The 16,328-nt window shown below is 35.9% G+C and overlaps 1 protein-coding gene across 1 annotated transcript in view; it reads left to right on the top strand.

Annotated features, from left to right (window-relative positions):
• The window catches only part of PSMD14 (proteasome 26S subunit, non-ATPase 14), a 102,292-nt gene that overhangs the window by 9,025 nt on the left and 76,939 nt on the right, over positions 1-16,328 (top strand). The window contains exon 3 of the mRNA XM_082691291.1: positions 1,099-1,150. Within this exon, the coding sequence (XP_082547417.1) occupies positions 1,103-1,150 (48 nt within the window). The 5' untranslated portion in view covers positions 1,099-1,102. The remainder of the gene's footprint in view (positions 1-1,098; positions 1,151-16,328) is intronic.

Here is a 16,328-nt window from a genome sequence, read left to right as displayed (position 1 = left end):
AGTACATTATTAATTTTGAGTTTATATAGCAGTTCTAGCTAGTAAAACAGTATGAACAAATGACTAATTCATTAGCATTTAATTTAGAATACAAATTGTAGTAATAACCATTATCTAAAGCATAAACTTTGAAAAGGAATTTTAAGGCACAGTAGCAGTTTTCAAGTAGAAGAAATGCTTCATTGTCACTCTTAAAGCATTTAGTTGCACTGATACTAGTTTTCTAGCATTTGGTTATACTTTTTTGTGTAGTTGAGGTCATAGTGATACTCTTGCTATTTCTTTCCTTTGATTTCTTCTGAGTTTTTCAAGCTTTTAAGAATGTCTTCTGTAGTTATTCTAGATATAAAAAACAAATCAGATTGATACTCTTAAGTTAATCTTTGTATTGATTAACTCTGAAATTATCATTGAGAATAGCTGAATTTCCTTAGTGAAGAAGGTGTATATCTCCACAACATCTGAAATAAGGCAAAATATCTGTGTAGGTTCTAGAACACTATCTTAATGCATTTAATGTTTACTTTATAATATTTCTTTTAGTATAATGAGTTCATTTTAAAAAAGCCTTTGATGCTAATTCAGAGATCCATAATCTGCTCACAATGTCTTTCACATGTAGTTTTGATGATAACTGACAAGCTGTAAGTTAATTAGCACAGAACTTACTAATGAGGATGTTAAAATTTAATTTAAAAGTGAGGATTTTTATTTGTACACTCAACAAATTGAAGGAAATTCAATCATACATATGATAAGCATTTCAGGCACTTTTTCCTCATTCAGGTACTTTATTAGATAACAATGAGAAAATATAATTAACTTAATGATAGCAAAGTTTTGAAAGTATGCTAAGATTGCTTGTCTTTAAAACCAGGGATAACCCAAAACCAAAGCAGTAAAGTAAGGTCTGTTAATTAGCATGGAAGACAGCTTCTTGAATTAATATGTGGTGTTAATTAACAGGAAGTCTGATGTTGTGTTGTAATTACCACCAATATTTTTGACATACTGAGTGACTGAAGGTGAATTATATAGATAGCAATTGAGTAAACACTTTGGTGCTTAGGAACGTTTTCCTTTGTTTCTGTTTTCTAGAAATATGGACAGACTTCTTAGACTTGGAGGAGGTATGCCTGGACTGGGCCAGGTTAGTATATAGACTTTCAGTATTTCTTTGTTTGTAAACTACACGTTTTTCTCTAGTTATGCAAAGAGAAAGAAATCACTCCCAAGAAAATCATCTCATAGGTAACCTTATAGTAAGAAGCTGGTTGGTTGGTTTATGGCTGGTTGTTGTATTGCAACACTCAATACATGAGGGTAACATTTCCTATTATCTTAATTTAATTTTCTCCTAAGAATAAGAATTTTCTCTGTTTCTTTTATTTAAAATTTGGGGATATGTAAGGTTCTCCAACTTAACTTTTAATAAAAAGTAAAAAGGACTCAAAGCTTATTATCAAAGGACTCAAGCTTATTTCTGGGTTTACAATGTAGACTTTAGAAGTAACACACGGAAAAGTAAACATGGCATATTTTTGGCAAGATCCAGAAAACCGACCCATAGAATGTTTGTATGTACAGTTTTAATACTGTTAAATTCCTTCTGGTAGTTACAATAGAAGGCTCAAATAATATGTAATATCTCTTTTTCTTTAAATTTGGAATGTATGGTTTCTTTTACATTCTTATTAAAATTAAATTTTTTCAGTTTTAATATTATTATCTACCTTGTTTCTTGCTGTTGGGCAAATGGCCTCTACATAGATTTTCTAATCTCAGAATATTTATTCTGCTTTAGGTGAGGCAGAAATTTTTGCTTTTTTTGAGTTCTACACTGATTATCTTTCCAGTTTTCCATTCATAAAAGTGATAACTATGTGTTGTCATTTCCCGAGACTTTTATGTAACATAATGTTTTATGACCAAAATTTAGGAGTATTTTTATAACCTACTTTTATAACCCTTATAGCTTCCAGCTTTCCCTCATTTTCTTATCACGATTGATCAGTTTGTCTTTCTTCATATAAAGTAGTCTATATTGGGGCACCTGGGTGGCTTGGTTGTTAAGCATCTGCCTTCAGCTCAGGTCATGATCCCAGGGTCCTGGGATCCAGCCCCTCATTGAGTTCCCTGCTCAGCAGGAAGCCTGCTTCTCTCTCCTGCTCCCCCTGCTTGTCTTCCTGCTCTTGCTATCTCTCTCTCTGTCAAAAAAGAAAATCTTAAAAAAAAAAAAAAAAAAAGTCTATATTTTGTGAAAGAAACAGTTTTGTTGGGGATTTCATGGTTTTTCAGTGTGGAGGCACTTTCATAAGAGTTCCTTAAGTAGGTCTGTCTCATGGGTTCTACTAATAAACTTTTTCCTTTTGGAAAGTTGGAATCATTTTGTGATTCTGTGTTGTATCCTTGTATAGACTTCAGTTATTTTTCCTTTTTTTTCCCCCAGTTTTTACTTTTTTGGGTGTTGACTATTTCTCATGTTCCTTTACTATCAGCCTATTTTGTTACAATTCTTCATTTTTGTAAGATATGTGTAATATATTCTCTTAAGAAGCCTAAGCCTTGAGTCGTCTGGGTGGCTCAGTCAATTAAGTGTCCAACTTTTAATTTTGGGTGAGGTCATGATCTCTGGGTCTTGGGATTGAGCAGTGCATTGGGCTCCGAGTGGTGGGCAGGGTCTGACTGAGATTTTCTCCCTGCTTCTGCCCCTACCCCGCACGTGCGCATGCTCTCTCACTCTTGTTCTCTCTAAATAAAATCTTTAATAAAAAGAGGCCTAAGTCTCTGGGAACTTGACCCTTCCAAAGCTGTTTCCATACTTTCATAAGCATTCTAGATAGCTTTTAGAATTCTCTCATTTATTCCAAAATTAGCAATAATGATGTTAAGGCATATCAAAGTGTCAGAAGTGAGCTGAGGTGGTACATAGGTACTGCAAATTTACCTGCAAAATATAGGCAATGATACTCCCTTTGTAGAATTCTTTTTTTTTTTTTTTTTTAAGATTTTATTTATTTATTTGTCAGAGAGAGTGAGCATAGGCAGACATAGTGGCAGGGGGAGAAGCAGGCTCCCCGCTGAGCAAGGAGCCTGATGTGGGACTCGATCCCAGGACGCCGAGATCATGACCTGAGCTGAAGGCAGCCACTCAACCAACCGAGCCACCGAGGCGTTCCCCTTTGTAGAATTCTTAAAGGAAGTTGTGTCAAATTTAAATACCGAAGTACCTTTTCTTAAGCATTAGATGAAATAAATTACATATCCATGTTAGAAATCCATGCTGGGAAATTGCCGGATGTGAAATACAGTTTTATTGACCAGAAATTGAGCTATAGCATATCTCAGTGACCACTGCAAACCTTTGTAGTAAGCAAAAAATTTAAGTTTGATTCAATAACCTCTCCTTGGTATTTGATAATTTAGTCACATTATGTGTCCTGCATTCTTAATTGAACTTAAAAATATGTTGTTTGAGAATCTGTTATTCCAAGTAAGTATTTCATCTTCCCAGTTAGATGACAAACTCTCAATGGGATAATTTGTGGGGTGCTTGTTTCTGTGATATCTTCTCTATCAAATAATAGCGTTTGAGTGTTTGCACTGCGCTCAGTGCAGAGTCTGCTTGTCCCACTCCTTCTGCTCCTCCCACAACTCACACTCATGCTCTGTCTCTAAAAATAAATAAATAAAAATATAAAAAAATTTTTTTAAATTTTACTTTTGTTCTTAATTTAAGATATATCTTTGCAGTAGATGTCAAGTGTATTTTTTAATATACAGAAGCAAAATGTGTGTTGTTTATTTTTAATAAAGTAAAAAATATTTGAGTTAATAGCTTTTCTTTCCATTCAGTAGTACGTAGCAGCCAATAGAAGTGGAAAAGGAGACATAAGCTCCAAAAGTAAATGGGTAATTTTACTGTCTTACCACTTAATGGAAAAGTTAGAATTTCCTTAAAGATGAGGCAGGGATACTTGCTGGTAAGTTTGCATATGGTCCTGTGAAAACATGAGAATACAAACAACAGGGTTCTTCATTCTGAGAACTCTGAACTTTCTCTGAAACGAAATGATTTCTCTTCTCCATGGCTAATCCTTCCACTTTTTCTCTGATCTTATCCTATATTGAAGCCTTGCTCATTTGCACTAGCCCTTTTCTCTGTGTACAAAAATGTCTGTCTGTATCCAGAAAACAACAAAACTTCACTGTACTCTACCACTAAGCTTTTCTTCTATTTCTAGAATTCCTGAAATAATAGCTTATACTCACAGATTATACTTCCTTACCTTTGACTCTTGTGAGGTTGTGTACTGGCCTTCTCTTCCATTACTTTTCTGGAATTGTTCAAGTTGCCAAATCTGTTGGCCTAACTTTGAATTCCTTTTCACTGGACTTTAATATTTTTTTAAAGATATTAATTTATTTATATGTCAGAGATAGAGAATGAGCAAAAGCAGTGGAAGCAGCCAGCAGAGGAAGAAGCAGGCTCTCTGCTGACCAGGGAGCCTGATGCAGACTCAGTCCCAGGACACTGAGAACATGACCTGAGCTGAAGGCAGATGCTTAACCAACTGAGCCACCCAGGCATCCCTGGACCTTAATATTTTAATACTGTTCACAATGTCAGTATTAAAACTTTTTCTTCCATGCGCTTATCATGGTACTTTTTCTTAGTTCTTCATTATTGTGTCTGTACCTACAAAAACAAGTTGAAGATTTTTTTTTTTACATATTACACTTCTAAATGTTGAATAGGGGTGCCTGGGTGGCTCAGTGGGTTAAGCCTCTGCCTTTGGCTCAGGTCATGATCTCAGGGTCCTGGGATCGAGCCCCGCATTGAGTTCTCTGCTCAGCGGGGAGCCTGCTTCCCCTTCTCTCTCTGCCAGCCTCTCTGACTAATTGTGATCTCTCTGTCAAATAAATAAAATCTTTTTAAAAAATGTTGAATAGCGATAGGCTAACATCATTAAATCTATCCACAATCCCATACTTAATTATAAACTTTTTTAAAATTTCTTTGTCAGAGAGAGAGAAAGAGGGAGCACAAGCAGGGGGAGTAGCTGGCAGAGGGAGAAGCAGAGTTCTCTCTGATCAAGTGGTCCAATGTGGGACTTGATCCCAGGACTTTGGGATTGTGACCTGAGCCAAAGGTAAATGCTTAACCTACTGAGCCACCCAGGCATCCCCAGTATAAACTTATTAGTAGTTTGAAGTAGAAACAAACAGATTTTTTCCAAGAGATTTATTTATTTATTTAAGAGAGAGAGCATACAAGCTGAGGGAGAGGGAGAAACACTCTTTGCTGAGCAGAGAGTCAGATGTAAGGCTCAGTCCCAGGACCCTGGGATCATGACCTGAGCCCAAGGCAGCCCCTTAATGGACTGAGCCACCCATGTGCTCTACAAATAGATGTTTTATTAGAAATATTAAAATTTGTTAACTAGTAGCTTTAAATTTCAAATGTATTTTTTTATTTGATGAGGTGTTTATGAACTTGAAATTACTGTAAGATATGAGATGATTTATTAAAAGCATTTACTGCTATAATTTGGGTACTTGGTTATCTTTATTACTATCCCAACTTAGGTCTTGGCAACTAAACTTTCCAAAATCTGTGAAGATAAAATGCAAGAGATAGGCCTAGTCAAAGCATAGTCTCCAGTCTCTAAAAGGTTTTTAGTGTCAGTCTTTGGGTCCATTTTAGCTTTAGAAACAGGCAAGGTAAGCTTTTAAGGTAGGTTGAAAAGTAAATGAATTCTCACGGCCCCTGTGTGGGTCAGTCTGTTAGGGTCCGACTCTTGGTTTCTGCTCAGGTCATGATCTCATGGATGGAGATCTCATGGGGCAAGAGGTGAAACCCCGCCTCTGGCTCCAAACTCAGTGAGAATTCTCTCCCTCTGCCCCTTCCTGTGCACGTGCTATTTCTCACCAGGATAAATAAATCTTTTTTTTTTTTTTTAAAGAAGGAAGAAAAGAAAAGTAAATGAATTCTTAAATGAAATGTCAGTAACATCTGTTAGCTTATATTGTATTTGAATTTGTTCTGCCAGTATCTTGATTTTCTAAGAATATTGTTACTTAACCTAAGTATGTTACATTCTACTCTGTATCCTTCTGATTTTAGTATATGTGCTGTTTGGAAGCCAGCACAGTATGCTACGTTTTAGTAGAGACACACCAATTATGAGTGGATACTAGTGTTCATTATAAATAATGTGATTTGAAAGTATAGTGGATATAGGGTTTTTTTTTTTTTAAAGATTTTATTTATTTATATATATGGCAGACAGAGATTACAAGTAGGCAGAGAGGCAGGCAGAGAAGAGAAGAGGAAGAAGAAGCAGGCTCCCAGCTGAGCAGAGAGCCCGATGTGGGACTCAATCCCAGGACCCTGGGATCATGACCTGAGCCGAAGGCAGAGGCTTTGACCCACTGAGCTACCCAGGTGCCCCTAGGGTTTCTTTTTCTACAATAAGGGTACATAAGACTGAATGGGGGAGATGATGTTTGAGTTAAGTTTTGGAACATACAGTAAGATATATTCAAAAGATTGGAGAATAGGTAATATAAGGGAAAATAACAAGGAAAGAAGCTGATGAATGAATTTGGAGTAGATTGTGAAAGGGCTGAATGACATTCCTAGTGATCTTTACTTTTTCCCCCCATAGGCATTATAATAATTTCATGAAGATTTTTGATGAAGATTATTCATGAGATAATCCAGTGTGTGCTTTAAAAAATATATATTTTATTTATTTGAGAGACAGAGAGAGAGCGGGAGTGCATGCATGTATAGAGGGGGAGGGAGAGAGAATCTTGAGCAGATTCTGTACTGAACACAGGTCCAAGATGGGCTTGATCTCACAATCATGAGATCATGACCTGAGCCAAAACCAAGATACCCATAACTGACTAAGCCACCCTAATTCAGTCTTGTTTTTGTAAAGTAATTCTAGTGGTAGTGTGCAGAATAGATAGAAGGGAAGATATTGAAGGCAGAGTCATCAATTATATGAAATAACTTCTGATTTATAACTTTTCTGGCACATAGTAGGATTTTATCTATCATTTTTTAAGTTAGCTTGACCATGATTTAACTTTGACCAGTGTAACATGAGTTGGAAATTAATAGGTCACTTTTATGTGGAAGCTTTAAAAATCAGTATGATTTGCCTGCCCTGTAATCAAGAAAGCATGGAAATGGAATCTTTGTTAGCTGGCTCCCTCAGAGAGAATGACATATCTGCAAGTCATAGATTCTGTGATTTTTGTGGGAAATGTCCTAATTGTTTTGATCTCTGGTTTTTGTTTTAAGGAACATGACACAGGCTGAACTAAATACATATACAGACCTGTGTTGCCTGTAAGTTCTCAGTTTGTATCTTTCTGATACAGAGACAGTAATTTCCAGATGCAAAAAAAGGGGAGAAATACTATAGGTGAATGATCAGAGGAGGCTTTCTGAAAGTGGTGAGATGTAAGCTACATTTTTGAGGGAGTATTTCAGGTAGCTTGATTTAAAAAACACACACACACACAAAAACCCTTCCTGAATTGTATGTACTGTTTTATTTGTTAAAACTCCTGAATCCCTATAGTATGTGGATTTTGTGTACATAACTAATAATCATTTTTCTGTTTCCATGGGTCTTTGAGTAGAAATGTTCTTTCAGTTATTTGTCTTCTGGGTTTTGGTCTGATGTTTTTTTTTTTTTTTTTAAAGATTTTATTTATTTATTTGACAGAGAGAGATCACAGTAGACAGAGAGGCAGGCAGAGAGAGAGAGGGAAGCTGGCTCCCTGCTGAGCAGGGAGCCCGATGCGGGACTCGATCCCAGGACCCTGAGATCATGACCTGAGCCGAAGGCAGCGGCTCAACCCACTGAGCCACCCAGGCGCCCTGGTCTGATGTTTTATAGAAAAGATTAACTTAACATAAGAATGGGGAAAAAATTCCTGGAATAAATGAGGAAATAATACCATTTTCACAGATGAGGAGTCTTAATATCACATGCCAGTTCTCCAATTTAATCACAGATTCAGTGGAGTTCCAGTAAAAATATAAACCGGAATTTTCATGGAATTGGAAAATTGATCCTAAAATTCATATAACAAAAAATAATTCAAGAAAATAATTTAGAAAGGAAAAAGAGACTTGCTCTACCAAATATCAAAATATATTTTGATGTTATATGACTTAAATAAGCTAATATTGGCATATAGATAGATCAGCATAATCAAGCAGGAAGCCTAGAAATAGACTCATGCATATATGGGAACTTGATTTCTAATAGTGATTGTATTAAAAATTAGTGAGGAAGGAGCGAGCTGAGTGGTTCATTAAATGATGCTGGAACAAGTGGTTTTCTCTATGGTGGAAAAACTAATACTAGATTCCTACCTGTTTTATATACAAAAATGTATAGTATGTGGATTGAGGCATGATTGTGAAAATCAAACTTTATAAGTTTGGAAGACACACCAATTAGGATGGCTATTCAGAAAAAAACCCCCCAAAACTAGAAAATCACAGTTGTTGATTAGGATGTAGAGAAATTTTTTTTTTTTTAAAGATTTTATTTATTTGACACAGAGAGAGAAATCACAAGCAGGCGGGGGTGGGGGGAAGCAGGCTCCCTGCTGAGCAGAGAGCCTGATGCAGGACTCGATCCCAAGACCCTGAGATCATGACCTGAGCCGAAGGCAGAGGCTTAACCCACTGAACCACCCAGGCGCTGAGCATGTAGAGAAATTTGAACCCTGTGCATTGCTGGTAGGAATGTGATTATGTCACCTCTATGGAAAACAGTCCGGTGGTTCCTCAAAAAATTAAGCATAAAAAAATAAAAATAAAAATAAAAGTACATACAACGCAGTAATTCTATTTCTGTCATTGTATATATCCCCCCAAATTGAAAGCTGGAACACAAATAGATATTTGTAAGCTATTGTTGATAGCAGCATTATTCCCAATAGCCAAAAGGTACTTGTGTTGTACTGAGAGATGAGTGGATAAACAAAATGTGATATGTACGTGCTGTGGAATATTATTCAACCTTAAAAAGGAAGGAAAAACCTGATATCTAATACAGCATGGATGCACCTTGAAGATATGCTAAATGAAGTGAGCCAGTCACAGAAGGACAAATATTGAATGCTTCCACTTACATGAAGTACTAGAAAAGTCAGATTTATAGAGACAGAAAGTAGAGTGATTGTTGCCAGAGGTTGCGGAAAGTAGTGGAGTGGGTTAGTGTTTATAAGGCTATAGGGTTTCAATTTAGGAAGACAAAAAATTCTGGATATAGTGGTGTTTGTTGCACAGCACTGTGAATGTGTGAATGTACTTAATGCCACAGAAATGTATACTTAAAATTGTTAAATAGTAAATTCTACATTGTTTATATTTTACCACAATAAAAATTTCAATTACTGTATCTTTAAAATGAGATTAATACCTGCCTTGGCTGTTTCTTAAAAGGATTAAATATGTCAGACACACAGAAGATAGCCTTAAAAATTTCTTTTACAAGAAAATTTTGTCTGTATGACCTCAAAATAGGAAAGCAAAACTCAAAAGATTGCTAATTTGACTGCTTCAGTACTTTACTAACTCTTGTCCCAACAAAGACCGTAGAAACAAACTTAACAGACAAGCAATAGAAGGAGGGAAGATTTTTGTAACACATTCATCTGCAACACATTTAGCAGAACTACAAATTGGTAAGACAAAAAAGGACAACTTCATAGAAGAAAGAACGTGAAATGGCGGTTTGTACAAATGCCAGCAAGCATAAGAAAAGATACTCAACTTCAATGTATGTCAGAGAAGTGAAAATTAAAACAAATATTAGATTAAAAAAAAAGTCTTGTATTAAGTGTCAATGAACATTTTAGACAGCAAAATTTTCATGTAAGCTCTTTTTCTGTAGGCCAGGTGTCGGTGTGGAGTATGGGTGTGGGAATTGGTTAAGGATTGTATCTCAGTGCTTAGAACATTACCTGGCAAATAGAAGACCATAAATATATGTTGAATGAACACACTGCATATGGAATATAAATGGTTGTAGTCACTTTGGAAATCAATTTGATGGTATCTAGTAAAATTGAAAAATGCCCTAACTGCTGTGTCTCAGCAATTCCATTTATTCACTTTAAAGAATTCTTACACATGTTTATCAGGACATATGTTTATGGATTTACAACATATTATGACACTGTTTGCACTATTGAAAAATTGCAGAATATTTAAATGTCTTTTTGTGGAAAAAATGTGTTATGATGGAATATTATACTGCAGTTAAAATGATTCTTGGACTTATAAACACAATAAGAGAAAAACTCAGGTTGTGGAGAGATACACAGTATGAAAGCATTAATGTTAATTCTAAAAACAACAATTTTTAAGGGGTACATAACTTTTGAGTAAAAGTATTACAAGTTCTACAGCAGGGCTGTCTGGTGGAACTTTCTGTGGTGATGGAAATACTCTATACGGGCTCTAACACAGTAGCCACTAGCCATCAGTGGCTGGATGTTAAGCACTTGGAATGTGAGTAGAACAACTGAAGAATTGAATTTTAAATTTTATTTAATTTTAACTTATGTTAGTTTAAGTTTAATAACCACATGTAGCTGTTGAGTCCATGGATTGTGCCTACCTCATGTGACTGAAGAACTAAACTTTCAATTTTATTTAAATTTATTGTTATATAGTGGCTAGTGACTACCATAGGCCTAGATAAACCCACACAAATTAATGAGAATGGAGGGAGGCAAAAGGAACTTTTACTTCATATATAATGTTCTCTCTTTTTAATAAACAAATGAACAAACAAAAAAGCTAAGCAAAAGAACAAGTCAGTGAGTACCATTAAATGATACTACATAACATTTTCTTTACTACTTTTTAAAAAGGGCACCTAGTGAAACAAAATCAGAAATGCATTTTAATTTGCTTTTCAGTACTTATTTTCATGCTTTACTTAGGTATTTCATATAACACTAGAGAGGTTGCCAGAGGCTAAATTATGTAGGGCCTTATAGAAAATTCTCTTCCAAGTGAGTTGGGAAATCATTAAAGATTTTTGAGCAAAGGAGTTATGCCTATGAAACATTTTTAAAGCGTACTCTGGAGATGTAATGCAAGATGAAAAGAATGGAAGCAGAGACAAGAAACTACTACAATACCGTTTTAAGATAAGTTATAGATTAAATTATTTTATTGTATATTCATCTGCCAAAGAGATTCTGGTGTAGCTTGAGCCAACACAGGTTATGTGTACTTAGTTAATGTGTACAATTAATCTTTACATCTGTCACATTTGAAATACGACCTTTATTTACTAAAAGGTGCAGTAGCATGAAAATGAGCAGGCATTTACAAAAGACTTTTTAGGATTATGTTCCTTGAGTGCTTTAGTCTGTTTGTATTGACAGTTACATACCGATGGATGCTTCTGGCTACCTTTTTACTGGCTACCTTTTTTTCTCTTTGATTCTTTGAGTATCTGTCCTTATGTGATTCTCTGAACATTTACAAAGAGGCTTTCTGAATATTGGTAGATTAATTTGGCCATTTTTCTGCCTATTAAGAATAGGGAAGGGTCAAGAAATTGTAATTGTTTTCTTTCTTTGCTTAACTACAAATAAATAGTGATTTTGCTTTAGAAACAAAGCAAAAATACAACATGCCTTTAATTTTTTTCTTTTGCTGTGTCTGTCATGTAATAATTTTATTATTTTTAAAAGTATAGTTCCTAATTATTCTATTCATGTACTTGAGCTGATGTTTCTACTCTAGAAAATTAAGAAAGGTCAGGTCAATAGCAAGCTAATTAGAGCACACTCTTTCTAGTTGTCTTTGTAATGTAATTCTTCTGAATAGATATTAAACCCCATAAAAAATGCTGTGCTCTGGAGAGGTCTCAGATCTACTCTTGAGAGTTCTCAAGTGAAAGGAAAACAAATTCTTGGTGGGTGCATGATAGTTACTCTCTTGTCATTTTGTTTGAACATTCTGGTGAGTGGTCTTTCAAAGGGAAGGATCTTTGACACTTGTGAATGTTAAATTTCTATTATGATATGAAATTACCATAAATGGTTTTGTTTGAATTCTTTAGAATATAAGGGGAGCAGTTATTTTCAATTACAGTGAGATTATCTTCCAGAATTAATCACATTCTGATGAAATAGAAAATCAGAATTACGAGGAAAAATGAAACATTAAGATTCTAAATTTGAGGGCGCCTGGGTGGCTCAGTGGGTTAAGCCGCTGCCTTCGGCTCAGGTCATGATCTCAGGGTCCTGGGATCGAGTCCCGCATCGGGCTCTCTGCTCAGCAGGGAGTCTGCTTCCTCCTCTCTCTCTCTCTGCCTGCCTCTCTGCCTACTTGTGATCTCTCTCTGTCAAATAAATAAATAAAATCTTTAAAAAAAATTCTAAATTTGACATTAAAGATACGATGAATCTATGACATTTGATACTGTTTTTGGTAGAAAAGATAAATGGGATGAGAAATAAGATACCTCTGTCTAATACAGGAAACTGAGGTATTGCAGTATAATCTCAATCTGCCAAATATAGGGGGTGTTACAGTCTTGAAAATCCAGTGTGTGTCTTTTTCTTCCCTGCCTTCTACATTGTTTTACATATTTGATTTACTGGCTACATTGCTTATTTGGTACATTGATCTTTGGGTTTTCTATCTTAAACTTTTGTAATATAACTTGTAATTTTTCAGATCATATTATCATTTGGACAGTACTGTAGATATCCTGCTCATCTAAAATCCGGGCCTACGTGTTGTTTCCCACAACACACAGTCAAGGTGGTTTTTTGTGGACTGTTAACCTGGATTGAGTGCCAAAAATCATGCCACTAGAGCGGGGCAGTCGTCTCCACTGAGCAGCCTTCCAGTGCTGCTTTTCAAACTGTTGCTGGTGATTTCACGGGCTCTTCCTGACAGGACACTGAGTGCCTGTGTGGAGCACCACGGGAGGGCTTAGGGACGATAAAGAGTAAATTAATGATTCAGAATGTTATACTTTTCTCTTACTCCTATGTATATTTTCCCTCTTTTTACCTGTATACATTCTTATTGCCTATGTATGTATATGTCATTCTTGTTTCATGTCTATTGATGAGTTCTTTATTCCCTTAGTGTTCTAAACACCAGAGCCTATGTAATTGAAAGCAAAATGCTTATCAGAAGTAGATGAAACAACAAAACCTAGTTGGAAAAGCACCCCTTTCGGTTTTATAGAGAAGGTGGTGTTCTTTTACTAAATGGAAATGGCTTATTTTATCACCGAATAGAATACATTTTTGTTACTATTAAATAGTCATATCACTATAGGGAGATGATTTTGATTTAACTTTGGTTTTCACCTCCTTCCACAGTTTCGGGCTTCTATTTCCTTTGCATCTCCCTGCCCTCCCCCCCAATTTCTATTTGGTAGGCTTAATGAGCTCTTGGAATATTTTATAGTTTAGTCTCTCAACAAGACTCTTTCTTAGGGGTTTCCTTGAGGGTTGTGAACATTGTAGCTGTATTGTAGCACTACTGTAGCAATAAAGGGATATAGTTTGAAAATCAAGAATGTAATTGTCAGTGGGATCTAGGGCAAATGTCTGAATCCATGAAGAGAACCCACATATTTTGAAAGTTTTATCAGGATTCTCCTAGAATTTATAGAAGTGGGGATGGGGGAGAGGATGAGAGCTAAATGGACTAATGCTGAGTGCCTCCCGTGTTTTGAGATGTTCTATGAATTTAATCTCATTTAATCCTCACAGCAATCCTATGTGAGTAGGGATAATTACTCCTGTATTATAGGCTTGAGTCATAGAACTAAGAAGTGAAGCTAGAGTTAGAACACAGGTTTTTCTGTTGCCGAGGGCTATTCTACATCAACATTTCCTCACGTAGATAATCTTACAGTGTTGTCACTGGCTACTTGCTTCATAAATTAAAAAACATTAAATAGTCTAGAACTTTTTATTGTAAAATGTAGGTGAAGAGTAAGAAGCTTTGCTTTTTATTTATTTTAATTTTTTTATAGTTACTTCTTTTTGAGAGAGAGAGAGAGAATGCCTCTGTGCCCTCTTATGCAGTGGTGGGGAGAACCAGAGGGAGAGAGAATCTTAGGCAGACTCCCTGCTGAGTGCAGAGCCCACCTGAGCTCTGTCCCACAACCCCAAGATCATGACCTGAGCCAAAATCAAATGTCGGACACTTAACTGACTGAACCACTGAGACCCCCCCGGATGCTTGCTTTTTAAATTTTTAAGAAACACAAAAAATATTTGAGAGGAGTTTTCTTTGTTGCGATATGTCATTCTTGTTTCATGTTTTAAGAATATTTAAGGAATGAGTGAATATTTCATTTTATTCTCTATGATAACATGTAATATATACCTTGATATATTGATTAAAAATAGAGGATACAAATTGTACAACTTTTTAAAGAAGGTTTAATACCTTATTCCTTTTAGTTTATAAAACATTTCCTTACTATTCAGAAATCAATTAGTATTCTAAACTAATTGCCAAAATAAGCTGTTTTATTTAAAAAAATATTTTTGGAAAGACACTTCTTTTAATAAGCTAATTTGAATGACCAGTCTTGTTGTACCTTGACTTGTAATAATGAAAGAAGAGGTACAGAGAGCTGTTTTATTTGAATAATAGACTTGCCAATTAGCCATCAAGTGCTTCCATCTGTGAAATTGTTGATCAGATGGGTTAGCTGGGATGTTTCCAGACTAGGGCATCATAAATGGCACTTGAAAACTGTCACTTTGATGATGAGGTTTCAAGTATTACACGGCTTGATGCTGTGGAACCTTTTTTTCCTTTTGCAGTACCATGTTTTTTTAGAACATACTGATCCCACTTACGAATTCTGTGGCATCAAGAGAACTTGGAAGACCTGCCACTGATGTAAAGTTCTGCTTAATCTGCTGCTCTGGCCTGTGCTGAGATTGGTTTTAAACCAGAGTTTTAACAGCTTCTTTAATGGCCTGCACAGTAATGTTGGTTGGTGATCTGACTGGCACCGATAGGCGATGCTCACCTCCCATAGGCTATGGAGCTGACACACTGGCAAGTTTCTTTGCACTTTCCCATTAATATAAACTCCTTTTCAGATGTCTCCCTCCCTTAAATAAATGTGTGGTAGTCTAAGGCCCCATAGATTTCTACATGTAGCAATTGTATGAAATGAATTTAACATCTGCCCTATAATTTTTTTAGGGTTTAAATTACTTATTGGTAATTCTTGCATTTTAAAATTTGTTTAGTAATTTAGAGATACACATTTCTGGAAAGAGTCATCATATGTTTTTTCCTCACTATGCCACATCTTCCTTGCTTTGTCTTTTATTTTGCAGGATATTTTCCTTTGTAAGTTGACTTCTTTGAATGCTTGTGGATATGATTAGATTGTGGAGTCCGTCTCTGGTCCCCAGTTTGTGTGGAGACAAATTTGTGTCTTTGCCCCTTTGTGAACACCAGGGTCGCTTTTTTCTGCCCTGGCACAGATACTTAATCCAAACTCACTGAGAAAGGTAGTATATATTGGGCAATGATGAAAGGCCACATTCTGGAACTAGACTTGATCTGAATAGTGGCTGAGATCCATGGAAGAGGAAAAGAGAGTGACAGTACACTGTCATTGTGCAAGGAAGTGGATGTCTGGGATCTTGTTCCCATTCATTTTTCTTCCAGGGTATGTTTTCGTACATTAGCATCATTCACAGACCCTTCAGCCTCCCTGAGCTATCTCCCAGTGAGAAGGTATCAATTCAAATGTTTTTTTGTTTGTTATTATGGATTACCTGATGACTGCCTCTTATATTCTCAGGATTGGCTGTTAACTCCGTTTCCCATCTCCTAGGCAAAAATGTCCAGTAGTTATTAAATTAACACTGATTAAGCAACAGGTTTCCATCTCGCAGGTGAAGAGATTGAAGCATATAATACTAAAGTAACTTACGACCTTTGAAGGAAAAAAATACGATTTCGGAGTAGAACTGAAAGACTTGCTTTCAAATGCTCCTCTGTAAGCATTAAACAGCAGTATGAGAAAGGGAGAAGAGAAATAGATGTGGCAGTGTGACCCATACCTTCCTTCCTGAAAGAATAGAATTTCCCCTGGGCTTTTTGACCACAGCCTCTCTTTAATGCTCTGTAATACTTTTTCTTCCGTTTTTTTTTTTTTTTTTTGTCTGTCCCTGTTTCTTTAATTCCTCTAAATGGCAACTCTGTAGTTGGTTGGTATCCCAAATAGTGTTATGAATAAACAAATGCTTAATGAAGTTAA

The sequence above is a fragment of the Mustela nivalis genome (assembly GCF_964662115.1).
Source record: "Mustela nivalis genome assembly, chromosome: 11".
NCBI classification, from domain to species: Eukaryota; Metazoa; Chordata; class Mammalia; order Carnivora; family Mustelidae; genus Mustela; species Mustela nivalis.
Note: the sequence above shows the minus strand (reverse complement) of the source record. Positions and strands in the feature narration are given on the sequence as shown.